Consider the following 27,001-nt stretch of genomic DNA (forward strand, 5'->3'; position numbering starts at 1 on the left):
AGGAGTGTTGCAACACTTCAGGCAAAGCAGGCAGCTGCCCTGGGGGCCGCAAGCTGAGAGACGTAACTTCAGCTGGTTTCACACCTGCACTTAAGTAGGTCTGTAGAATGCAAACGTCTGCAAAAGCATTTTTCCAGAATTTCACCTTTTCACCTTTCACCTGGCGATACAGAGATTGTCCTCTTTGCATGTTGTATATTTGACTTTTACTTTGTATATGTTAGAAAAAAGACGCTGAAAACGTGAGAAAAACACAGACTGGAAACGGTTTCTCTCCAGTGTTTTTACAGGTGTCTGGTCTTGTTTTATAGTGGCCGTCATCTTGTACCACCATGTTTCTACACCAGTGCAAATGCACAAATCAGCCAGAACATGAGATCATTATGCAAATGAACCAAGAACGGCTCAATCATAAACCTAGTGGATTATTAACAAAAAAAGGAAGTAACGCAGATAGAGAAGAGGAGAAGGAACAGAAAATAAGCTTGTTGAACGTTCAATGTGAAGACGACTGTAGTTCCCTTAAACACAAAGTCCTCTGTTTGTTGTAGTCTGCAGTCTCACATTAGCTGTCACTATGTCCTGCACACTTGGCCTTTAAGTGAAATGTTTGTCATTACAAAGTTTAAACTAGTAATGCATTGTCAGCAAAGTTCTGAGGTTATTGCTTTGAATTTGCAATAGCATTGGGGTTTGGTCTAGTCTGATAAAGGGCCTCCCTCTGTAGTTCCAGAGAAAACGAGTATCACGGGAGTTTAAAGATAACGAGGTGACTCCACTCATTAAGACAGAGGGAGTGAGGAGTATGGGACGGTTTGTAACTGAGGCATGCAGAGTCAGAGCAGAAGAATCCAGGACCAGCCTTTGATTACATAGTTTGAATTAAGTTAGAAGAGCAAAACAAATCATCATCTACTGCTTTATCCTCCACCAGAGGGTCGCGGGGGGTGCTGTGCCAATCTCAGCTACATCGGGCAATAGGCGGGGTACACCCTGGACAGTTCGCCAGTCCATCGCAGGGCCACACACAGATAGAGACAAACAACCATTCACTCTCACACTCACTCCTATGGTCAATTCGGAGTGTCCAATTTACCTATTCCCACATTGCATGTTTTTGGACTGTGGGAGGACATGACACACATGGGGAGAACATGCAAACTCCATGCAGAAAGGCCCTTGTTCCAACCGGGGCTCGAACCCGGGTCTTCTCGCTGCAAGGCGAGAGTGCTAACCACTACACCACCGTGTGGCCCAGCAAAACAAATGACTTTGCCAATTCTATTTCCAAGCTATAGAATTAATCAAAGAAAAAGACGCAGCTTGTGGTCATTTTCTCACAAGGACTCCTTTCCCTTTAGCTTAACAGGCTTCTTACATCCCTATTTTCACTTAGATCATTTGTTGTATGTTAAAGGTGACATAGACCGGAAGCTCCAATTAACGCTGCGTTTGTGTGTGTATCTGCGTCATTACCTCGTTTATGAAACCCTAATGTTTCAGAACAAACAGTTCAGCCACTGCTGAGAAAATAGTGTTGTATTGTTTTCCTGGGCTCTGCGAAGCGGATCGACACTTCCTTAATTTGATGTCGTCATCAGAAATCCTCACCACCGTAGCGCCTCCCGGTGTGGGCACTAGTCCGGGCACATCCGGTTGCGTACATTCAACCGCAGAAGAAGAAGAAGAACTAGTCTCGTTGTAGCTGCTGAGAAGCAGAGCATCCACCGTGCCAGAGGGGGAGCTGTGTATCTGAGCGCTGGCCTATCTATTACGTCACTTCCAGGTACCTGGCCAATCACAGGACAGTAGGAAAGCTCTCGTTGGCTGGCCAATCACAGCAACTGTTTGGTCTGAAACAGCACGGCTGACGAGAGCGTCAGCGAGGAGATATTTTGATTGGCTCGTTTGCAGCGATTAGGAGGTTTTTAATCATGAAAACAAGTTAATATATGTAAGTAGACCTCCATAACTAACATATATGTGTGATACAAGCATTCTATGTCGCCTTTAAAGGTGACATAGACCGGAAGCTCCAATTAACGCTGCGTTTGTGTGTGTATCTGCGTCATTACCTCGTTTATGAAACCCTAATGTTTCAGAACAAACAGTTCAGCCACTGCTGAGAAAATAGTGTTGTATTGTTTTCCTGGGCTCTGCGAAGCGGATCGACACTTCCTTAATTTGATGTCGTCATCAGAAATCCTCACCACCGTAGCGCCTCCCGGTGCGGGCACTAGTCCGGGCACATCCGGTTGCGTACATTCAACCGCAGAAGAAGAAGAACTACTCTCGTTGTAGCTGCTGAGATGCAGAGCATCCACCGTGCCAGAGGGGGAGCTGTGTATCTGAGAGCTGGCCTATCTATTACGTCACTTCCAGGTACCTGGCCAATCACAGGACAGTTTTAAAGCTCTCGTTGGCTGGCCAATCACAGCAACTGTTTGGTCTGAAACAGCGCGGCTGACGAGAGCGTCAGTGAGGAGATATTTTGATCGGCTCGTTTGCAGCGATTAGGAGGTTTTTAATCATGAAAACATGTTAATATATGTAAGTAGACCTCCATAACTAACATATATGTGTGATACAAGCATTCGATGTCACCTTTAAATAAATGAATGTCCCTCAGTTTGTATAGCATATGTGTGTGTTCTTGTGTGTGTATCCTTAAAAGAAAAAGACCTAAAAAAAAACCTATAAACTAGGGATGCACAGAAATGAAAATTGTTTACCAAAACTGAAACTGAATCAGCAAAAATAATGATTATGATTATGCTAATTCTGTACCATTGTTTGTTTAATCTAATGTTGTTGTTATGGCTGGGACTGTGTGTACCTCACTAAAGTCAAGACATTGCAATTGTGTATATAGACATGCAGATTCTCACTGAACATATCAGACAACGAGGGTGCATCCTCCTCATCTGGTGCCATCCTAGCGGGCTCTCCTTATCCAACGCAGCCTGGATCATTTCTCTATGCGCTGCTTTATCTCCACATCCAAGTAATGATCTTTATGACGAGGATCGAGTACAGATGAAGTGCAGTGGATCCAATAGATCTTAGTTAAAAGTGTGTTGACAGACAGCGCACTTTTCATTGTTTTCACTCCGTCTCAACCTCTTTTTGTAGAAGACGCTTTTGGCACATTTCCACCGGCTCTACTTGCCTCGTTTAAGTAGCGTTTCCACTAGCATGGTACTACTTTTTTTATATTCAAAAGCGTGCTGAGAAGGTACTATGCAATGATTGGTCAGACTGCCGGCCACTGACTGGTCAGAGTGCCGTCACATTTTTGTCTTCGTAGCACCACGTTAGCAGATTGTATTCAATTATAAATATGTATTCTACATTACATTTTCTCACCTAGAAGAATTGAGTACTGACTGTATCTCAGGGTTATTTCAGTGGACTAAAGCAAAGACACAAAAAAACAGATAAAGATCAATTAACTTTTTACTGCTAATGGATGCTTTAAAGCCACAAATGGGCTTTGGTCAGGTTTTTACATTGTGATCATAATTCTTTCATATAATTAACCAGACTGTGCATACCATCAAATACAGACAATTCAAGTAGACGGAAATGGAGGGTGAAAACTGTTGGCAGCCACAAGAACCACATTACTGCCATTTCTAGGTCAAGTGAGGTTGAGGTGAGTTGGTGTGGATTCATCAAACCTGATCTTCTGCATTGAATATTTTACAAAACAAAAAAGTTTAGATGGCTTAAGACTGGGACCTCCAATCACCTTCATGCACCCTGCCACTTCATATCAAGTCATAATTGTTTTAATTGATAGATTAATTTTGCATCATATATACATTTATATTGTGAACTTTGTATTGCTACATAGGAAAACAAACTAATTTTATTTTGAAAATATCACAAATATGGATATTGCAAATCATGATGGAATATGCTGATATATTTTCACCCACCCCAAAAAGTTTGACAGATGTTGACTTAGTTATGAGGTTTGCTTTACTTAACAATTTTAAATAAATAAAATAAAGATACAGTCACTGTGTTACCATAGTGATATGGGATGAAGGAGCTTATGAAAACATCAAAGACATCCTTTTGATGGTATCCCAAAGATCATTTCAACCATCAAAGACATCAAATTCAAAGTCGTCCAGACTAATCAGAAGAATGCTAACTGCCATAAAACCCCAATAAAAACACAAGTGTACAGCCTATTGGGGATTTTAAGAAGAAACAGAAGAAGAGAGTGGAAGGAAAAGAAGAAGAGGAGGAGAATCCAGAAGAGGGCAACATTACAAATGCCAACTGCCATAAAACAACATCAACCTTGATTATTTTTCTTTGGAAATAACAAGGGTCTCTGTCGCCATCTTCTATCTGATCCCTTCCTCATAGTATACATGTCTAGTTGACCCTCGTTGACTTTGTCTTCATACCAGGCCTGTGGTTTTTGAGTGCTTGATTAAAGTGCTTAGATTTGTAAAATGATGTGTGTTTACTACAAGTTTTCTTCCCAACTGGACTACCAAAAAGTCACTTTCAGTGGGCTGCACATCACCCTCAATGATCTTAAAAGGCAGATTATGGCCAGGGAGGGCCTCAAGGCCACAAACTGTGACCTGCAGATCACAGATGCACAGACTCAAGAAGAATATACTGGTGAGGCCCATATTCTGAAATACTCATCAGTGGTTGTCCGTCGCACTCCGGTTTTTGGAGCAAAACCTGCTCACAGAAGGTCCATTGATGTATGTTCCCACACAGCTATGATGGGATCTTCTAGGCCCACTTTTTTTTCTCCCTCTTTGTCACTTTCCAAGACTGCTAATCTGGTTGATACCAATGCATTAGAGGAAGATAAGATTAAAGCCATGATGCATCAGTCTAGCATTCAATTTCACACTATTCATCACTCTAAGAAGGGAGTTTGGCCTCCACCCCCTACCTATATCTGCTATCGCTGTCTAAAGCCTGGTCACTACATTCAGGAATGTCCCATGCTGATGAACCAGGATGAGAGTGTAGAGGGTCCAACAACATTTAAGACCAGTAAGGGCATTCCTCTGAGCTTCATGGTGAAAACCAAGCCAGGCACCAAAGGAGCAATGATGACCAACACTGGAGAATATATGATACCTGCAATAAATGTGGAAGCATATGCACAAGGAAAGAAGGACCGACCTCCCTTTGTTCCACACGAGCATTCATCGCCTGAAGACAATTCAGACCCAATCCCTGATGAACTCCTCTGTCCAATCTGCAATAACCTGATAACGGATGCTGTAATCATACCCTGCTGTGGAAGCAGTTACTGCGATGACTGTATCCGAAATGCCTTGTTGGACTCAGAGGAGCACATCTGCTTCACATGCAAGCAGTCAGGTGTTTCACCTGATAATCTCGATGCCAACAAATTTCTCCGAAAAGCTGTGGAAAACTTTAAGAATGAAACAGAATGCACTAAACACACACAAAAGCAGGTCCAACATGCAGCCCTGCCGCCATCACACTCTCAGTCAATCAGTATTCTGCCCTCAAAACAACACGACCTATTGCTGGACAATGTTATTCATCCACACACTCCAAGTGTGCCCGCCACTGTAGCTCAAGCACAGGTCCAGCCCCCTGCATCTACTCCTGCTATTATCACCGTTGCTGCTCCGTCTCCTGCTCACGTAACTGTTGCTGACCACCACTCTCCTACGCACTCCCCCAGCAAGACAGCAGGACCTGAAGGAACCTCACACAGCTACCGTTTACCTGTTAGCTTCCATCCACCACCTCCAAGGTCGAATCCTATATCAGGTCACCAGTCAAGACCCCACCATTGTCACAGAGGTAAAGGCAGACACTGGAAGAAGTTCAATAGAGATAAAAGAATGCACCAGATGGCTCCACCTCCTGCACCTGCTCCTCCAGTATACCCATCTTCATGTCTATACCTGCCCCCACCACAACACCCATACCCCCCTCCGTACATCTCTGGTCCTGGGATTATCACTCCTTCTACTATTGGTTACCAGCCCTCGCCAATGTATGCCCCTGGACCACCAGGCCACAACCATCCCTGGGTTGCTCCTGGTATTCAGCCCCCTCAAACCTGTCTCCTCCCATTTGTTTCTCAGCCTCCCCTCTCTAAAGATTTCTACAAACAGTGGCACAGACAGGACATAGCTACATCTAAAGGAGATGAATTGACTAGAGCCTTCCACAATGAACTTATAGAGTTCAGAAACACACCAAATAGAACTAAATGGTCTTATTCTAGGTCCCCATCGTACAGTCCCTCTCAATCCAAGCATACTCACACTTGCTCCAGATCCAGATCGAGGACTTACTCTTACAGCCCCAGTCAATCTCACTCCCATTTACACTCCTATGGTGTAGAGAAAAGATCCCTTTCCCATTCAAAGTCTTACGTGTATCAGCCCTCTGAATCACCCTATTTGAGCAGAGGCTGGAAGGAAGCAGAAGGAGCAGGACCATACCGATTGAGGTCACGATCTCGTTCCCCTGATGGCTACTGGAGCTGCAGCCCTAGTGGACAGAGGCCACTTATTTGGCAATTACCACCATATAAACAAAAGGGACTACGTTCTGAAGGTGAGGAGTGCTGGGAGAGAGAAAGGTATCTCCAATGGGAAAATGAGAACCCTGACTGGTGCAAAAAATACTACAAAGAATACAACAACCAATATCCTTCACTAAATCACAGATCCCGGAGCAGAAGAGACAGAGAGAGGGACATGTCCCCATTATCGAAACATGATTCCCCCCAGAGGAGTGGAAGAGGAGGGAAAGAAAAGATAGGTGCTCTCTCTCACTACCCCACATGTTCTTCCTCATCAAGGACCGAGTTCTGTAGTAAAATCATGAAAAAAAAGAAATTAAAAAAGAAAAAGACTGGAGACAAACCAGAGCCCTCACATCAGTCAGCAGACAGAGGTGATGCAACTCCTGTCAGAGATGAACCGATGGATGAAATCCCTTCACTCACTGAAACACCTCCCCTCTCCTCAAAACATCCATCTGGCTCTGAGGCAACTGAAGCTGCAGTTCCTATAAGTAGTGCTGTGCCAGTTAAACCCTCAAACAAGGCTTCATCAAAGACTCTGTCCGGCAAGACTAAAAAGGAGAAGCGTCAGAAGGTAAAAGCTAAAGTGAAGACAAAACATGTGAAGGCAAAATGTGAAAAGCAAATGACTGGAGAAGGATTAGCCTTGAACAACAAAGACTCATCCTCCCCCTCTGCTGCAAAACTGTTAAAGACCAGCCCACTGTCCTCCCAGAGCTTACCTATACCTCATCCTTCTGTTCATGATGGTCCTTGATTTGGCCATAATCTTCAGAGAAGAATAAATCTTCTACCAGTCCCATGACCCATCAACTGGGACAACACTCATTCACAGACCTATCCTCAGTGGACAGTCAAGACAAGTATGGGAGAGGTGGAGAGGTGGAGCCCAAGTAATAGACAGACTTATCAGACAGATCTGGTCTTCTTCTCTCATGGAGCCATGACATGGGCTGGGAAATGCAAATTGAGGAAGCATTTGACCGCCAAGGGACCTGCCAATGCCACTTAACCAGAAGAGGATCAAGTTTAACTGAGATCTGTGGAGATAAGGCAGCCAGTCTCAGACAGGGAAGACTGTGTCCACCACGGACTGCTCCACAGATTTGAACTTTTCTGAAGGAGATGCAGCAGGACAGATGGTGCTAGAAAAAGAGCACTCCACATCTGCTGACCCCTTCACCCTTTCTCCATCCACCTCCGTACCCCATCCTTCCCTGCACACATGTAAATAAATTGTAAATAAATATAATTTAGTTTACTTGAATTACATCTGCCTACATCCTGTATGCTTTTTTTTCTAAACTTCCATGTTTCACATTCGAGTGCATCTTTTCTTTCTCCAACTGAATGTACTTAATTTGACAATGTAGTGGTCAACCAATCTCTGTGAATTTTGGAGTTATCTACGGTGGCCCTGAAGTGCAAATTACCACTACAAATAGGAAAACACAACAACAAATAAAACACAAACGGATATAAAAAAAACAACTGCAACACAGCGACAACAACAGAAAACATCATGCATCTTCATTCTTGCTTAGTAAGACACTCTGGGATGGATTATGAGCCAGTGGGCCCTACCGTCCTTTCTTGGATGATGATGATGGAAGATGTGAACCTTAGCATTGGATAGGACCACTGTTGTTTATCTTAATGGCTGAATTTGTGTCAATGATGAGATCCACTATTGGTAATTATTGTGGAGTTATGGCATTCCTATTACAAATTCTTACAATTACCATAGTGCTAGCGTAGTGCATGTAAAGTGTAAAAAATGTACCAATCTGTGTATGTGTATGTGTTAAGGTGTAGGTCTATGAGGACACATGTCCACAGTCTTACCTGGCCCAGAGACTGTGTGGGGGGAACAGGGCCTGAGCCAGCAGACTCTGGTACAGGTACAGACAAACCAAGTGGCCAGCAGTGAAGAAGCCCACCATCACACACAGTGCGTTGAAACCCAAGTTACTGATGGGAAGGTGGTACGCCCACCACGTGCACACGCCAATGAAAAGCAGGAAGTAGATGGCCGAGAAGGCAGAGGGTAGTGTGATGCCTGCAACGAGAAGAGAGGAAAGCTCAGACAGATATTAATAACACAGAGAGACGCTCACTAAAAACTGACTGACTGGATAGTTTTCAATTCAATTCAACCTATTGATACAAACTGGATTCAAAATTTCATTTGAAAACATCTGTCTAATGTTAGCAGTACAAGATGTCAGATCTCGTGGAACTAAGAAATACAGTGCTAGGGTATATTTTTTGAATCATTATATGTCTATGCACTTTTATTATTTTTATTACCATAATCATTTTTTAGTGTGTGTGTGTGTGTGTCTGCTTGTTGGATGTAAGATACCAGCTGTAACAAACATCCATAAACAGAATGGGTTTTTAATTTAATGAATCCCACACTAACTTTAATGAATTCCCTGACAGACCTCCCATGGACAGTCAGTATGTGCTCACGCTGCTGAAACCTGAGAGGCCCCGGTAACGCTAGGTTAATGTGACACAAACCGTACCAGCCAAAGCCAGCAGTATGATTGCTACGATCCTCCCCAGGTCCCGCAGGACTTTCCGAACCATGGTCTTCAGACGCTCGGCCATCTGCTTTGCTCTGGTTGCTGTGGAAACCTCTTCTTCATCAGGGTCACCAGACAGTGACCTCTCTTCATCTTCTTCATCTCCTGATGTCTCTTCCTCCACTGCCACCTCCTCCTCCTCCTCATCATCCTCATCATCCTCATCATCATCGGAGAGTTTATCTGTTGAGTCATTGTCTAGCTAAGGTGAGAAACGGACAAAATGAAAGTCAGAATTACTAAATGAGAGAAAAGTCACACACACATGAACTTTGTTGTTTACATATGATAATCGGGTGATAACCACATTACCCACTTATCATACTGTATGTTGAACTGGATTTGTTCTGCACATGTGCAAAAGTGTAACTACTTCCTGTTACCACTAATGACAGTTGGACGATGAATACTGACACTAAAAATAACATATAAAAATGCGTATTTTATTGCACAAGATTCCAATTGTAATCTATTTTTTATTGGTATTGTTATTGCATAAGTTTTATATAAGAATTAGCAAAAAGCCAAAGTCAGTGGCTCTTATTTTGTAAGCCAGGTTGAAAGGAAGTGGTGACTATTGTGTATGAAGAAAATAAAGTCCAGTCTGCCGTTTCATGCAAGGATCCTCCATGTCTCTTTTGTTTTTGGCTGCACAGTATAGGAACACTACTGCAACCAAAAATAACACAAACATTTTATTTAATATAAAGACAATAAGAATAACTACTAAATGAAACATAACGTACATTTGCTGGGGTTTATTGTCTGATAAGAATAACAAGAGATAACATAAAACACATGTTTTATTTTCTAAGAACAACTAGTAAAAATGTACATTTTACAAGAATAGCTGCTACAACAAAATGTAATATAACATTATTTTATTTAAATTCAATGGACACATAGCACCACCTGGCTTTCAAAATAAGAGCAACTGACTTTGACAATAAAAATAGCCTACTCTCGGCATCTTGTTATTTTTATTTCTCATCCTTATTCTTTCCATGTTCCTTAATCCTTCTGGATTCTAATCTGCAGTTCCTTCTTGGTCAATCTTCAACACAAAATTTCAAGTTTTCACAACGGCAGGAGAAAAATGCTGGAGGGTCAAAGGCAAGAGGATAGTCATCCATTCATCCCCTGTGGATTATTTCACATGAGCTCACTGAGACATAACCCAGAGATTTGACTATGGAGCTGACAGGAGAATGTCCAGAGCTACTTTAGGGGACATTTGTGTTCATACGTAGAGCACTCCACTCACATCTCTGGAGAATCTCTGAGAGTAGCTGTATAGACACAGATGTCACTGTACTCTCCTCCTGTATGTTTACTATAAAATCTGATTCATGGGGGGATGCAGAGCTCTCGTTTATTGCATATGTAAATGTTTATAGTGTTTAAGCCTATGTTTAAGTGAATAGGAAGTTTTATAGGGCCCCTGCTCACTTACACACTGCTTATTACACAGTAAGTGTATGTCTACTGTGTGGGACAAGGCTGCTACCCAGAGATGTTACGGTACACTGAACACACACAGAAACACACTGTGCCATTTCAGTTACTGAATGTTTAGATAAAATATCTAAATATAGAAACCTTCCTCCTAATTGTATGCACAGTAATAACAACACAACAGAAGAGTGGTGATATGTAGCAACAGGTGGCAAAGATGTTTCTAACTGTCACAGCAAACATGCTCATCCTTTGACTTGACTGCTGTGAGTACTGCAAGAATGAAGTCACAGAGAGGTCATATGGAATTATGTCATATGGCAAATCATTTAGGGACATGCAGTGTAGTAGTGGCTTGCATTGTTGCCTTACAGCAACAAGGTCACCTGTTCAAACCCTAGTTTGACCGAGGGCTGTGTGGGTTTTGTATGTTCTCCCCGTGAGTGTGTGGTGTTTTCTGGGTAGTTTCCGTATACAGTCCAAAAACATACAGATTAGGTTAATGGGGCAGGTAGGTAGGTAGGTAGGTAGATAGATGTGGTAGGTAGGTATGGTAGGTAGGTAGGTAGGCAGGTAGGTAGGTATGGTAGGTAGATATGGTAGGTAGGTAGGTAGGTAGGTAGGTAGGTATGGTAGGTATGGTAGGTAGATAGATGTGGTAGGTAGGTAGGTAGGTACGGTAGGTAGGTAGGTATGGTAGGTAGATAGATGTGGTAGGTAGGTAGGTAGGTAGGTAGGTAGGTAGGTATGGTAGGTATGGTAGGTAGATAGATGTGGTAGGTAGGTATGGTAGGTAGGTAGGTAGGTAGCTACAGTAGGTAGGTAGGTAGGTAGGTAGGTAGATAGATAGATAGATATGGTAGGTAGGTAGGTAGGTATGGTAGGTAGATAGATGTGGTAGGTAGGTACGGTAGGTAGGTAGGTAGGTAGGTAGGTATGGTAGGTATGGTAGGTAGATAGATGTGGTAGGTAGGTATGGTAGGTAGGTAGGTAGGTAGCTACAGTAGGTAGGTAGGTAGGTAGGTAGGTAGGTAGGTAGGTAGATAGATAGATAGATATGGTAGGTAGGTAGGTAGGTATGGTAGGTAGATAGATGTGGTAGGTAGGTACGGTAGGTAGGTAGGTAGGTAGGTAGGTAGGTAGGTAGGTAGGTAGATATGGTAGGTAGGTAGCTACAGTAGGTAGGTAGGTAGGTAGATATGGTAGGTAGGTCTCTACAGGTGTTGGACACACTCATCAACACACAGATCAAACCTGAAAGCACACAAATCTGTCAGAGCTTGTACTGGAATATGTCTTTCACTCAGATTCCACTGTCTCAGGAAAGAGAGAGACTACATCACTCTACTGTTTGTTTGGACAGTTGCCTTGGAGACAGAAAATAAGGAAAGTTAAAAGGTAAAAGACAGACACAGTTCAGAGTGAGAGACAGGGGAGTTTGAAGATTAATTACAGTCTATAAAATAAAGAAATGATAATAATAATCACATCTGAGCATTGAGTCATACAGCAATAGAGTTAGAGATAGCAGTGTGGGTGTGTATGCTGTTAGAGATATGTACTTTCATACTGTGTGTTTGTAGTCACTCAGATTTCCAAAGACCAGCGCCATTGTGGAGACACAGAAATGAAGCAAGCAAACGACTTGCAAATATGAGGGCACTCAACAAGGGCACTTCTATATATACACATATATATGTATATATATATATATATATATATATATATATGTATATGTATATATACTGTATACATATATATATACACACACATATATGTATATATATACACACACATATATGTATATATGTATATATATACATATATATGTGTATGAGACCTCCGGTACAAGCCAACGACTAGCATTGTTGCCTCACAGCAAGAAGGTCATGGGTTTGAATCCTGGTTCAACCGTGGTTCTGTGTAAAGTCTGCATCTTCTCCCCATGTGCGTGCAGGTTTTCTCCGGGTACTCTGACTTCCTCCCAATGTCCAGAAACATACAGGTTAATTGGACACTGAAAGGTGACTGTAGGTGTGAGTGTGACGTTGAATGGTTTGTCTCTGTATTTGTATCATATGCAAACGTCCCCCCATGACCCTCATGTGATGGATACATTGGTGGAAAATGACCGTCTGACTCCTTACATACCTTCATTATTTCATTTGAATGAACAATTAACGAATGCTGCAGTTTATAAAGGCCTCTGTGTTCTCTCCTCCTAACGTATTACTCATGTGTGCTCCAGTCTGATCATGACCTCCTTGCAAGAATGTTGTCTTACATCATGGTGTTGTGCTTTGGCCAAACCTCCTCACCTCTTGCCAATTTCAGTTTTTACTCTTTGGTATTTCTTTGCTCTGGTTTTTTTTTGCCTGCCCATTTGAATCCTAACTCTGCTTGTTCTCAGTATCACCTACAACCACTTTCAGTCTGTCATGCTCAGGTAGCTCCAGAAACTAATATGATATTTAATGCAAATGCAATACGATTATAATGGAATTGAGTGAGTTTTCTCGTGGATTGCACATAAACTAGATTTCTCCATGGTGAACAGCACAGGTCTACTTCCACTGTACTTTGTCCTTCAACTTTCGATGTCCTCTAAATCTCTGTCCCACTCACTTCACACTTTTTGTATTTATTAGGTTGCATGGATATTTTCTGCATATTTTGGCTCGAAACCATCACCGTGACAATGATTGATGAACACGTCACACACAAGCTTCAATGATAAGATGTGAGATAGGTGGCGCTATTCTGAAGAAGCTCATTTTTTGTGCGATTGGGATTACTTTAAAAAACGTTAAATTTTTCGGTACGAGAGTGAAGGTACGGCTGGAATTAGACCCACCAGCGACCGGTGTTTCTTCCACGCCAACAGTCTGTTCTCATACAAAGCCTGACAACAAAAAACAGCTGCTGGATGTCCTCCATTGCTGTTTGTTGTGTTGTTGTCTGTTCGTTGTTGTTGTTTGTTGTTGTTACAACGTTCATGCTATGTATCTTGCTGACATGACCATCGGGCACATCGCACACTCTGCCTCCAAGTAAAGGTTCTGTTCCCAGTTGAAACACGAGCCTGACCCAGGACTGTACCAAAGTAAACTTGACCACGATGGAAACAATCTGGGCGGGGCTACATGAATTGTTCTTTTCATTACAAATCCCACAAAGATGTGAAATCATGGTCATGCTAATAGTGCTTAAGTTGAAATACTTGTCATGATATCATGAAAGAGAAAGAGAGTCGGCAAACTGCCCCCCGAAGCACTTTTTGGAGGGGATGGTGGATGCGTGGTTACGGGGTTAGCTCGTGTCTCTGGGAAAGATACAAATAATAAAGATAACACACACAAAACTTACCGATGTAATATTGGCAGCAGCCACCATTTCTCTGTTCCTGACCAATCTTTTGCAGAGGACGACTGTTACCATGGCAACCACACACACACCCAGATCTGGACACAGAAGGCGGGCCACATTCCAAGGATCATCCAGGGGAAGCCTGCAACACACAGACATCCACCGTGTGAAAAGGTCACCGGAGGTCAAACATTTGACCTGTAGTAGATGCAGAAGGGAAAGATGGACCATGGTGGCCTGTGATGAGTTTGTGCTGATTTTCCTTTGTGTTATTGTTTGTGGATTTTGAACAAATGACTATTTACAGCAGAGGTCTCAAAGTTGAGCTGCCATTCATTATCAAGGCCTTTGACACTATTTTATAGTTTTCTTTTTTTGTTTTATGTCTTTTATTTTATTAGGTTTTTTATGCCATTTATTACCTCATGATATTATATGTCTTTCATGTATTATTCTGTACAACACTGGTTCACTGAAGTAGTTTTAAGGTTTTTAATATGTATACTTATTATAAATAAATGTTTTTATTGTGAAATACATAATGTTCCATATCGAAAATAAACGTTTTAAATGATGTGAAATATTATTAATGCATTCATGACTGAATATGGTGATAAAGTTTGTTTTGTGGCCCTTGGCTGGCCCCTCCTGACCAGACTTGATGCTCAGAGGCCCCAGGTCATTAAATGTGTAGCCCCATCCCCAAGCTGAAATGGTTTCATATCTAACATCTATATTGTGCATAAGTGTGTTGTTGATGGTCTGTCAGTAGAATACATGAATAGTGTCATGTGGCAAATATGAGTGACTACAGACACGGTAAATGTGCAACGACATGAATGACATACCTGGACACTCCTATGTGTCTGGTTATGGCGTCCCATTGTGAACAGTTGTCACCTATACTAAAGTTGAGAGGAGGGTACGTGAACAGCACCGTCTGAAAGCAGATATGAACCAGAACAAAGAGCAGACTGGTGCAGAAAACTGACTGGATAAAACGACCCGTGTGACCTGAAAGACAAAGGAAAGAGAAAGAGGGCGGAGCTCAATCATTCAGACAGTTTCCCTGACACTCACACATGTGAGGGGGTGAGAGAATCAGTCATTTCCAAACAAAAGTCCTTATATTGGGTGTAATGACGACAGCTCGTTGTTACATAATATAACATATGTGCATTATCCCTCCTGTCAAACTGCCAGGCACTCGCACTGTCTGTCTGTTCCATTACTGATGAGCACTTGTCCTCAGCTCTTCCCGCCATTTCCTAGTCATCTCGTCTTCTTCTGCCCACAAACGTGCCCCTCATCATTACCCTCATCATTACCCTCATCATTACCCTCACTGTGCTGCCTTCCAGTATAGTTCCCCGCCATGTCGCCCATTCAGCTTCTAATTTCTGTTTGCCTGGCTGTTGTGTCCTCCCACAAACAAGCATTTGCTTTTTATGTGACATGTCGTCATGTAGGATGCAGCATCAGTGTTTCCAGCAAATACAACATTAAACAGCATGTTTGTGTTCACAGTACATCGTGTACTGTATATGGAACTGTCTGCCTTGGCCCTGTTGCTTTGTTCACCCATGTGGACGAACCACCAGCCAAAGAGCTTTGGTCTATTTTCCAGTGTAGTATTTTAGTTAAATATTTCAAAATAAATATTGAAAAAAATGTTTAAATAAAACAAATACATTTATTTTATTTATTTTATATATATATATATATATATATTTTTAGATTTTATTTCATATTTACAAATTGTCAGACCAATGATCTGGACGACGTTGTGATGGCTATCTAGTACTTGTGTCTAAGATAAAGATAATAAATAATAAAGATGCATTTCCAAGAATGTACACTATAGAAAGATATTAACAATAAGACTATAAAAAGTTTCTAAATAATAATAATGAATGTTCATTATAGACAGTTTTCAGAATATATACAGTATGGTCTTTTACATTAGAAACAAAGATTGAACATGGGATATTATACATGTATATTGCACTGAAATCATTTGTCACACATCACACGACAGTATTGAGCACGTGGGATGAGAGCAGCACAGGGAGGAACGACCTGCGATAACACTCAGACATTTAGGACGTTTCAGTCTGTTACTGAAGGAGCTGCACAGTGCTCCTCTCTCCCACCACCTCCACTGAGTCAAGGGCACATCCAAGGACAGTCTGTCTGCAGCTGAGATGCTGCTGCCCCAGCAGACCTCTCCAAAAGAGACGGCTGATGCCACCACTGAGTCATAGAAGGTCTTACAGAGGTAAGGTAGATGACAGTGTCATCACCAGTCGCTCCAGGATCTCCATCAGGTGGAATGTCCGTGGAGCTGTTGAGATTCTTGGGGTGCGGTGTTTTTGGCAGAGGTACCACACAGGAGGTCTTCCATATCTGTGCTACTCTCCCCAGTTTCAGGCTCATGTTGAAGATGACCTCATAATCCTGCACATCTGAACCGTGCAGGATTTGAGGAGCCTGAAACTGATCCCATCAGGACCTCTTGGTAGTTTTGTGTAAAGTATTTGAATTATGATCCCGCCCCCTGCGGTGCTCAGTCACCCCTCCTTCCCCTCCTGCCACTCACTGATAACTCCCTGATAACTCCCTGCCCACTTTTTGTAGATGATCAAAATCAGGCATTGAGTGGAGTTAGCCTCAGACCAGGTGTTAAGCTACTCTTTAATGACAAATGACAAATGTGATGTTAATAAAGATAATAAAGTTAGAATAGGAACCATATCCAGACCAGGACCAGACTAGGGACCACATATAGACTACATCCAGACTGGGAACCATACACTGTGAAGCCTCGGGACTAACTCAACAATCAACAATGCAGCTTTAAGTATCCGAGTAATGGAGTCTTGTGTTGTATATGATGTAGAAGTGTACAAGACCATAAATGAATATTTGGAAACATGAGATGAGCTTCTAGCAGAGCTGCTTCTCATTAGCTGCTCAAAGTTTTTCCTCTGCTCCGTTTGCACAGCTTTCTAGTGTGTGAGCCGGCGTGTGCGCGCGCACGTGTGAGCGCGCACGTGTGAGCGTCTTGGCAGGCAAGAAGGTTTTCCATTTGGGGGAACTCCCCCCGCCCATTAACTTTAACTACACTCCCAGTAAAATGAAAGCCTCTCTAGACATTAAAGAGTGTCATCACAAAGACAAGACTGGCATCACTGACTTTAGTCCAACTGAGGCTGGAGCTACTGCAACACACACACACACACACACACACAAGGAAGGGTGTGTTCTTGGTGGGAATGTTTCATTCAGGAGTTTACTGTACATACTGTACATGGTATACTGCACATACTGTACATGGTATACTGCACATACTGTACATACTGTACATGGTATACTGCACATACTGTACATGATATACTGCTCATACTGTACATGGTATACTGCACATACTGTACATGGTATACTGTACATACTGTACATGGTATACTGCACATATTGTACATACTGTACATGGCATACTGCACATACTGTACATGGAATACTGCACATACTGTACATACTGTACATGGAATACTGCACATACTGTACATGGTGTACTGCACATACTGTACATGGTATACTGCACATACTGTACATGGTGTACTGTACATACTGTACATGGAATACTGCACATATTGTACATACTGTACATGGAATACTGCACATACTGTACATGGTATACTGCACATATTGTACATACTGTACATGGAATACTGCACATACTGTACATGGTATACTGTACATGGTATACTGTACATACTGTACATGGTATACTGCACATATTGTACATACTGTACATGGTATACTGTACATACTGTACATGGTATACTGTACATAAACCTTCCTGAGCAAACCAACATTATAAAACCTAAATGAACATTATTTTACAATATTTAGGTGAAATTGAGTTTTATTATTATTATTTTTTAGCTGACTTACATAAATTACTTGATAGAGTAGATACAAAATAATGCAAATGAGGCATTCGTGTCATGTAAAAATGAAATCCTCACACAACATTCACTTAAAATGACTCTCCATAAGTGAACTTTATTTTCTGGAACCGACTTTAGTTTTTATTTACATGTTTGCAAATGTGCATATTAATGTGACAGGGTTTTAATTAACAATTGTAGGCACCATTTCCTGCTAATGAACATGGATTAAGTTTGAACACCAACATGTCAATAATATAATAACTAATAAGTTCTTCATTAACCAGTTACAGATGTTTGTTCCTGTCAGGATCAAATCCTCTCTACAACAGAAACTCATATCACATCATATTTGTACTGTTGTCTTTACAGTAATTGTAATAATGTCACAAACCAGTCTGGGCGGGAAACCAGTGAGTGTACAATTCAGAAATCGACTATGCACAGACGGAAGGACTTACCTCTAATTGTGTGTTTGTTGGGACTCAGGAACCATGGCAACAGTAGAAGGAAGAAGAAGTAAACCAGGGACAGGATGTTGAACCGCAACAGACAAGCTGTAACACATCAAACAAAACAGTACAGCAATCATTCACAGTTATTCCTGTCTGTATCTGCATGTGTGTGTTAGTACGTATGTGTGAGTGAGTGAGTGAGTGAGTGAATGAGTGAGAAAAGAATCCATTTGAATTCAGTGATGGAGGCAGCAAAGGATGTGCTGTGAAATAAAATAGCAAACATTGATAACACAGCATATGCAGGGCTAAAATCTGTGTTTTCATAGGCTTTATACCGAGTCCCAGTATAATTAGTAGCACACAGACAGGCAGACAGACAGCCATGTGCTGAAAACACAGTGGTGCATGGTGAACTTCTCCCACAGAACACTGAGGTCATTTCCTGAGCTGAACTAGTTTTGGCGTCTCCATGACGTGCCATGAGTTCTGGACTCAAGACACGGCAGAAGGAATGGAAGCATGTGTGACTCATATAAACTATATATATATATGATATAGACATGAAAGAATCACTCAGGGAGGGGGACTATCACATGATGGGGTCGCAGCGGTGCAGCATGTTGGGGCTGGTGGTCTGGGTGGAGACGGCTGTGGACGTGGGGGAACTGGTCCCCTTCGCTCGGTCTGGGGGGGTGTCCGGGTGGCATAGCTGCGGCCCATCATGACACTCCTCCCTGGAGGTGCAGTGGTGGGCGGTGGACTGTCTACCCGACGGGGGTCAACGGTGGGCGTCAGCACTCCTGGATGTTTGCTGGGGCCTCTTGCCAGGGCACAGCGGGGTCGGATGTGGCGAGTCCTTGGACCTCTGGCCCTGCCTCTGTTTGGGGGATCCGCCCTGGTCTGGCTCGGGCGTCTGCCCGTCTTAATAATTTCAATTATTTAATTATTTAATTATTTAATCTCAACTGTTTAATGTTACTAACCTATACACAATTATTGATATCCGTGTCCATCTCTCCCTAACTCCCTCCCTCCCTTTCTCTCTCTCTCTCTCCCTCCCACTCACTCCCCTTGTCTGTCCACTCCCTGTCCCCCTGTCCAGTCCGGTTGCCCACACCACATAATCATATAACAAATAAATAAAAATACTGCAGGCCGAGTATCACAGACTCACCCTGCGCACAGCAAATCTGTCCCGACACTACAAGACATGAGGTCAAGCATGGACATGTCCAAGGTAATGGACACGACAGGTTTAACAAACAAAAGAAAAAAAGAAAAAGAGGAATCGAACAAGCTCACAACGGTCCAGTGTTTCCACTCATGCTAATCTGAGCTGAAGCATGAAGTATCCAGTCATTTAACTCTGGAGTCAATGCTAATTAAACACATTTACACTTGTCAAACAAATATGTATATCATATGAAATATGTATTTTATATTACAAATGTTATGATTATTTTATATCAGAAAAACATTAAACAAATATGTATATAATAAATATGTATAAGAATGTCAGAAAAACATTAAACAAATATGTATATAATATAAAATATGTATAAAAGTGTCAGAAAAACATAAAACAAATATGTATATAATATGAAATATGTATAAAAGTGTCAGAAAAACATAAAACAAATATGTATATAATAAAAATATGTATAAGAATATTAAAAAAACATTAAAGAAATATGTATATAATATGAATGATGTATAAGAATGTGAGAAAAACATTAAACAAATATTTATATATAAATATGTATATAAGTCACACTATCAAATACGTCACTATTACGGTTGTATTGTTCTTGCCAATAAAGTTAGTATATTTAAGGATGCACCGAGAATACGGCCGAAAGATTTTTATCACTGAAACGATGAGATGAGGCAAAAACACGCCTGTCTATTAACAATAGTTTCAAATGAAAGAATGAAAGAATGAAAGAATGAAGGTAAGGTGTAATATAGTATAGTATATAAGTATATAAACCTCACTGTCGGTTTACAGTCGGAGTGTGTGACCAAGCTCAGTGGGAGAGGGTTTGACCGAAACTGAGCGAGTACAATAACAGAGACATGACACAAAGGTACTATTGTTAAGTGACCATCATACTCAGAGTCATTCATTATAATATAATATAACATAATACAAAGGTTGCACTGGTGTAATCTGTAGGTCAACCCTGACTAAACAAAGCCAGCCCTGAAAACTGCAGGACTTAGCTTTGATCTACTGTTCCATCTCTCTTTGTCTCTCCTTTGTTTTCTGCAACATTAAACAAAGAACTTCATGTTCAACTACTGCAAGTAAACACCAGGTCAAATGAAACCAAATGTGGACCGAGAGTGTGAGAGATGACAGATGTGTTCACAGCATCAGATCCCTGTGTGGGAAAACTGCAGCATCCACAGCAGGTGAACTCTAAACATCTACATCAGTGTTGGAGTAATGTGGCTACTGCTGAGCAAGGTACCTAATCCCCATTGCTCAGGAGCCCTAGGATGGTGTCTAGTACACCTATGACACCTATAGTCACTTTAGAGTGACCACTTCCCCTTATCCACATGTTGCATGTTTTTGGACTGTGGGAGGAAGCCGGAGAAAAACCCACACCGGGACAACATGCTAACTCCATGCAGGTCGGCATTCCAACAGGTCTTCTTGCTGCAAAGGCAAACCACTACACCAACCAGGCCTTGTACTCTCTGACATGTATTATATTTAACAATCATTACGAGCTTGATTATAATGAATTATGGATTTTATTTTTATTATACTTTTGTTATATTTATCCATATCAAAGGAAATGCTTTTATTTTGAAATTCTGATTGATTTCTATTCATGAATATTCATGAATTCTTCCTGGAATATTGTGATATACTTTTAAGCTTATATCGCCCCCAGCCCCTACGTGCAGTTCATGTTGAGTTTATACTAAATATGGTCCTAAAGGTTCAGTGTGTGACATTTAGGTGAAATGATTTTCATTTTTAAAACAATGTTGACTTATGCTGCATAATGCACACAGTGTCTGCTTAGTTCAAGAAAATGGCTCCAATGCATCCTTTTCCACCTGTGGTCCCAGCTCGCCGTGTTTCCACTCCGATAATAGTACGTCCTCATCACTGCAGGAAAACGCTGTGACTTGTAGAGCTCAATCAGTTCATTCAAAATATTTGTTCAGTACTTCCTCCACGAGCGGAGCACAGACTCCTGAAATACAGCAGCGGGGTTTGTGATGCGGCTCGCTGCTCACTGCTCACTAAATACACCAGACTCCTCTGTTTTTGTGCTGTTGCCGTGTGGAAAAGGTCTTAAATTGCAGCCTTTGCAATTTTCTACTTGAAAATCCTTAATCATTATCTCTAAAGATGGTGATTTTTTTGACCAATGGCAAAAAGACAACAGTGTCTAGTTCAAAGACAATAATGACTGTTTATGCTCAGATGGGAGGAGTTTAGTGGATGACTCACTCTTATTGAGCCACAGCTGCTGCTGGAGAAAATGGTTTACTGATAAGCAAACAAGAGTTAGTGTGTGTGTGTGTGTGTGTGTGTGTGTGTGTGTGTGACTTTCTTAGTAAAGCTATGATTCTTAGAATAGCACATTCCTAATATATAGCAATGTAACAACATCGTTTCCCACTCACACACTGAGCTGGTGTCATGGAGCTCCACCCTGCTGTCAATCATGAAACACACCCAGAATGGTGTCAGTGGATAAACATGATAACAGTGTGGATTCACCTATCTGTCCTCACCACTCAAGTGTGCTCTGCATGTTTTTCTAACACGTGTGTCCATGATTTGTTGTTTTCAGCTCTCTTCGCTGGTTCACTGAGATGTTGCATCACTTCCACTCAGGAAAACATCATTCACACACACAACAACACGTTATATGAGGAGCCAGACAGTCATCATCACCCTCTGCTGCTGAGCACACACACAACTTCATCTTTCAATGACCATGATACATCTTCATCCCCAGATTACATACATATCTGTTGTAAAATATATTGTGAAAACAATATAAAGTATAACAACACAGTAACGTTTGATGAACAGCCTTACATTCAAACTCTCCACCTCTGTTCTAAAAATAAATCTTTCATTCAATAAATAAATGAATAATGTGACGGATGTGCTACTGAAGCCCAGAAACTGTTGGTCAGAACAACTGAAGGTCAGAACAACTGAAGGTCAGAACAACTGAAGGTCAGAACAACTGTTGGTCAGAACAACTGAAGGTCAGAACAACTGTTGGTCAGAACAACTGAAGGTCAGAACAACTGTTGGTCAGAACAACTGTTGGTCAGAACAACTGAAGGTCAGAACAACTGATGGTCAGAACAACTGTTGGTCAGAACAACTGATGGTCAGAACAACTGTTGGTCAGAACAACTGAAGGTCAGAACAACTGATGGTCAGAACAACTGTTGGTCAGAACAACTGTTGGTCAGAACAACTGAAGGTCAGAACAACTGATGGTCAGAACAACTGTTGGTCAGAACAACTGAAGGTCAGAACAACTGATGGTCAGAACAACTGATGGTCAGAACAACTGAAGGTCAGAACAACTGTTGGTCAGAACAACTGAAGGTCAGAACAACTGATGGTCAGAACAACTGAAGGTCAGAACAACTGATGGTCAGAACAACTGATGGTCAGAACAACTGTTGGTCAGAACAACTGTTGGTCAGAACAACTGAAGGTCAGAACAACTGATGGTCAGAACAACTGTTGGTCAGAACAACTGTTGGTCAGAACAACTGAAGGTCAGAACAACTGATGGTCAGAACAACTGTTGGTCAGAACAACTGTTGGTCAGAACAACTGAAGGTCAGAACAACTGATGGTCAGAACAACTGTTGGTCAGAACAACTGAAGGTCAGAACAACTGAAGGTCAGAACAACTGAAGGTCAGAACAACTGATGGTCAGAACAACTGTTGGTCAGAACAACTGTTGGTCAGAACAACTGAAGGTCAGAACAACTGATGGTCAGAACAACTGAAGGTCAGAACAACTGTTGGTCAGAACAACTGTTGGTCAGAACAACTGAAGGTCAGAACAACTGATGGTCAGAACAACTGTTGGTCAGAACAACTGTTGGTCAGAACAACTGAAGGTCAGAACAACTGATGGTCAGAACAACTGAAGGTCAGAACAACTGTTGGTCAGAACAACTGTTGGTCAGAACAACTGTTGGTCAGAACAACTGAAGGTCAGAACAACTGATGGTCAGAACAACTGTTGGTCAGAACAACTGAAGGTCAGAACAACTGAAGGTCAGAACAACTGATGGTCAGAACAACTGATGGTCAGAACAACTGTTGGTCAGAACAACTGTTCACTGATGAGTCACAGAGTGACGCGAGGCTTCCCCTCTCCACTCCCCCTACTGTCTGTTAGTGGGAAACCAGCCTCGCAAGATCAGGGCCACCGACAATGCATCTGTTATCACAAGGTGATGAACCCTGCATTACTTTCACTAGCTCTCATGTGCTGGAGTTTAGAATATTCCAATGTTTGACAAATAATACCGTTCTATATTCAAATAGCATGTTTGCCATACATGCCCGGCCTGACATTGCTCCTCTCAGAGTGTTTAAGCTGATAAATGGTGCCATAAATAAATTGGTTACAATTGAATCTGTGTTACAGTTGTTCTTCATGTTCATTAGATGAATTACAGTGACTGGGAAGGAAAGCCTGAATGATAAAAGAAGTTTTGCTGATGGAATAAATAATAGAAAATATCAGAGAGTGGTGAAGTGTGACCAAGCAAATCAAATCAGCTCAGGGATTTCAGTACTCAGGGTCACTTTTTATTCAATATTATTTCAAACGTGAGATGTAAAGTTCTCAGAAGAGGGGATTTAGTTACTCTTTAAAAAAATGAGAATCAACAGGACTTAAATAACCCACTCTGTCATCAACTATGTGAGTTGATGGTTTAACTGTACTGACATCAATCTTAACCATCACATGGTTAACCTGCTTTAAGTGAGATGGAACAGTCTGGTCACTCCACACACACACACATTCAACTGAAGAGCTTCACTCAACAAACACCTTGTGTATATTTGGTATTGAATGAAAGTCAATGAGAGGCACCAAGAAAATTAGCTGTGCATGTATTTAATTCTGTTTTTGAATAGGCAGTAATATAAACATGGTCATTTCTCCATCTACTAATGTTCTGCACATGTGCATATACATCTGTATATTGTATATATTCTACTCTTATTTCTTACTTTTTATTGTATTCTTTTGTTATTGCATTTGACATGCACTAAAATATGAATATATTAATACCTTCTGATTGTGATTTTGATTGACGCTGTGGAGTCTGCATGACATGATGACGTGCACCATTCAAACTCACCTTGCTGCTTTTTCTCTGGCGTGTGTGTGGCGTGTGTGACGTGTGTGACGTGTGACGTGTGACGTGTGTGACGTGTGTGACGTGTGACGTGTGACGTGTGACGTGTGTGACGTGTGTGACGTGTGTGACGTGTGTGACGTGTGACATGTGACATGTGTGACGTGTGACGTGTGACGTGTGTGACGTGTGTGACGTGTGACGTGTGTGACGTGTGTGACGTGTGACGTGTGTGACGTGTGTGACGTGTGTGACGTGTGTGACGTGTGTGACGTGTGTGACGTGTGTGACGTGTGTGACGTGTGTGACGTGTGTGACGTGTGTGACGGTGGTCGACCAGTGTTGGTTTTTCAGGGCCGATATCGATACCGATCACTACGAGCTGATGACCAATATAAATAAACATTTTAGATCTTTGTCTAACTTTCAAATTTGACTGTAACTCCAACACAAACGTAGGTTCAATGTTGATCAAAACGCTCACTTTTTACATGAAATTTAAATAGAAAATGAATAAATGATGCAAACGGTCTGGAATGGCGTATTTCCACAAGCTCCACTCACATCAGCACGACACCATTAGGTTGCTTCTCCACTACAAAAAAGTACCTACTTAATGTGGGCGGAGTCAATACTGCGCGGCTGAGTGAAACTGCGGTGACACATACGCCACACACACACACACACGAGTGACTCCTGTAGTTGTTGGAGATTAACCCACGTGTTTAGAATTGTTCAGTAGTTTTAACTGATCTACAGTTCAGCTTGATTTGTGTGTGGACGTCTCTTCCTGTGACGGCACTCTGGCCAGTGAGTGACTGACAGTCTGACCAATCATGGCATAGTTACCTACTCAGCACGCTTCTGGAACCTCGTCTGAGCAGGTACTAAAAATAGTACCTGGTACCAGGTTACTGTACTAGTGGAAACACTACTTAAACCGTGGCGTGGTGAGTAGAGCCGGTGGAAATGCAGCAGAAGTGTCCTCTGATGAGCTGAGTGCAAGAAATAATGACACAGTCATTTCTATGGACGTTTGTAATTAATGAGAATATTGTGATCGTGCTTCAAAATGCCTGATACTAATTGGCCACGCCAATAATTGATTGACTTCTAGTTTGTGAGGTTGAATAAAAAAAAATCACTCCTCTACTTGCAAAGGGAGAGGAGTCAATCACCATTGTCACAGGTGTGTGTGTGTATGGGGGCATTTTATACCAGCACACTACACTAAAAGGCCTTAACCGCGTGACCTACGCTGCATAAAGACTGTAAAACACGCGTGTGTACAGACACGTGTATCACAGTGGTGACGGGTGATAAGTGTCACGCCACGTGTGAACGCAGCGGACGCCTGTGCGCACGCTCGTCTCAATGTACAAATAATGATTTCATTTATTATTATTAATTATTTCTTTTTATTAAAACAAAATTATTTATTTTAAATAATCATTTAATTCATTTTTTTAAATTGTTTAAATGATTTATTTAGGGAATAATTTCAGCTATCCTGACAGCTGTGATTCATCTGTCAGTTCTGCTTTCTTCTCAACATCCCGTATGAACCTGAGACTCTGTGTAACAGCTGATCTGTGGAGATAGAAAAGGAATCACTGTCAGGTCCTGATGATCCAGTGAACCTCATGAGCGATGGTTCAGTCCATGATAGACCTCGACATCACGTTCGCGTGCGCACAGGCGTCCGCTGTGTTCACACGTGGCACGGCACGAATGACCCCTCGCTGTTTGATTTCCACAAACACTACACAGTGTGTGTCTGTACGCTCATGTAGAACTGTACTTCACGTCACGCGTGGTCTTCATGTCACGTATTTGAGACGTAGTTCACCCGTCACACACCCGTCACGCACCCGTCACGTAGGCGTATGCAACAACAACGCGTGTGCAGCGTCTGCGTGACGCGTACATGACGCTCATCTGTCAATTGAACGTCAATGAATATACACGTTAGAGGTTTGATGTCATCACAGAGACGCTGTACACGTGTTTTTAGTATAGTGTGCTGACATTAAATGCCCCTGATAGTGTGTGTGTGTGTGTGTGTGTGCGTGTGTCAGTGCGTGTGTGTCAGTGCATGCGTGTGTGTCAGTGCGTGTGTGTGTCAGTGCGTGCGTGTGTGTGTGTCAGTGCATGCGTGTGTCAGTGCGTGTGTGTGAGTGTGTGTTTGTGCGTGTGTGTGTTTGTGTGTGTGTATGTGTGTGTGTGTGTGT

General features: G+C 41.9%; 1 protein-coding gene across 2 annotated transcripts in view; it reads right to left on the bottom strand.

Moving 5' to 3' along the window:
- Window positions 1-27,001, bottom strand: part of piezo1 (piezo-type mechanosensitive ion channel component 1) — a 94,084-nt gene that overhangs the window by 49,860 nt on the left and 17,223 nt on the right. For both annotated transcript variants that reach the window (XM_058651051.1, XM_058651050.1), the window contains exons 2-6: window positions 18,389-18,484; window positions 14,823-14,988; window positions 13,975-14,116; window positions 9,094-9,355; window positions 8,408-8,621 (exon numbers count right to left, since the gene is read on the bottom strand). In XM_058651051.1, coding sequence (XP_058507034.1) covers window positions 8,408-8,621; window positions 9,094-9,355; window positions 13,975-14,116; window positions 14,823-14,988; window positions 18,389-18,484 — 880 coding nt within the window. The remainder of the gene's footprint in view (window positions 1-8,407; window positions 8,622-9,093; window positions 9,356-13,974; window positions 14,117-14,822; window positions 14,989-18,388; window positions 18,485-27,001) is intronic.

Source organism: Solea solea, chromosome 15 (assembly GCF_958295425.1).
Source record: "Solea solea chromosome 15, fSolSol10.1, whole genome shotgun sequence".
NCBI lineage: Eukaryota > Metazoa > Chordata > Actinopteri > Pleuronectiformes > Soleidae > Solea > Solea solea.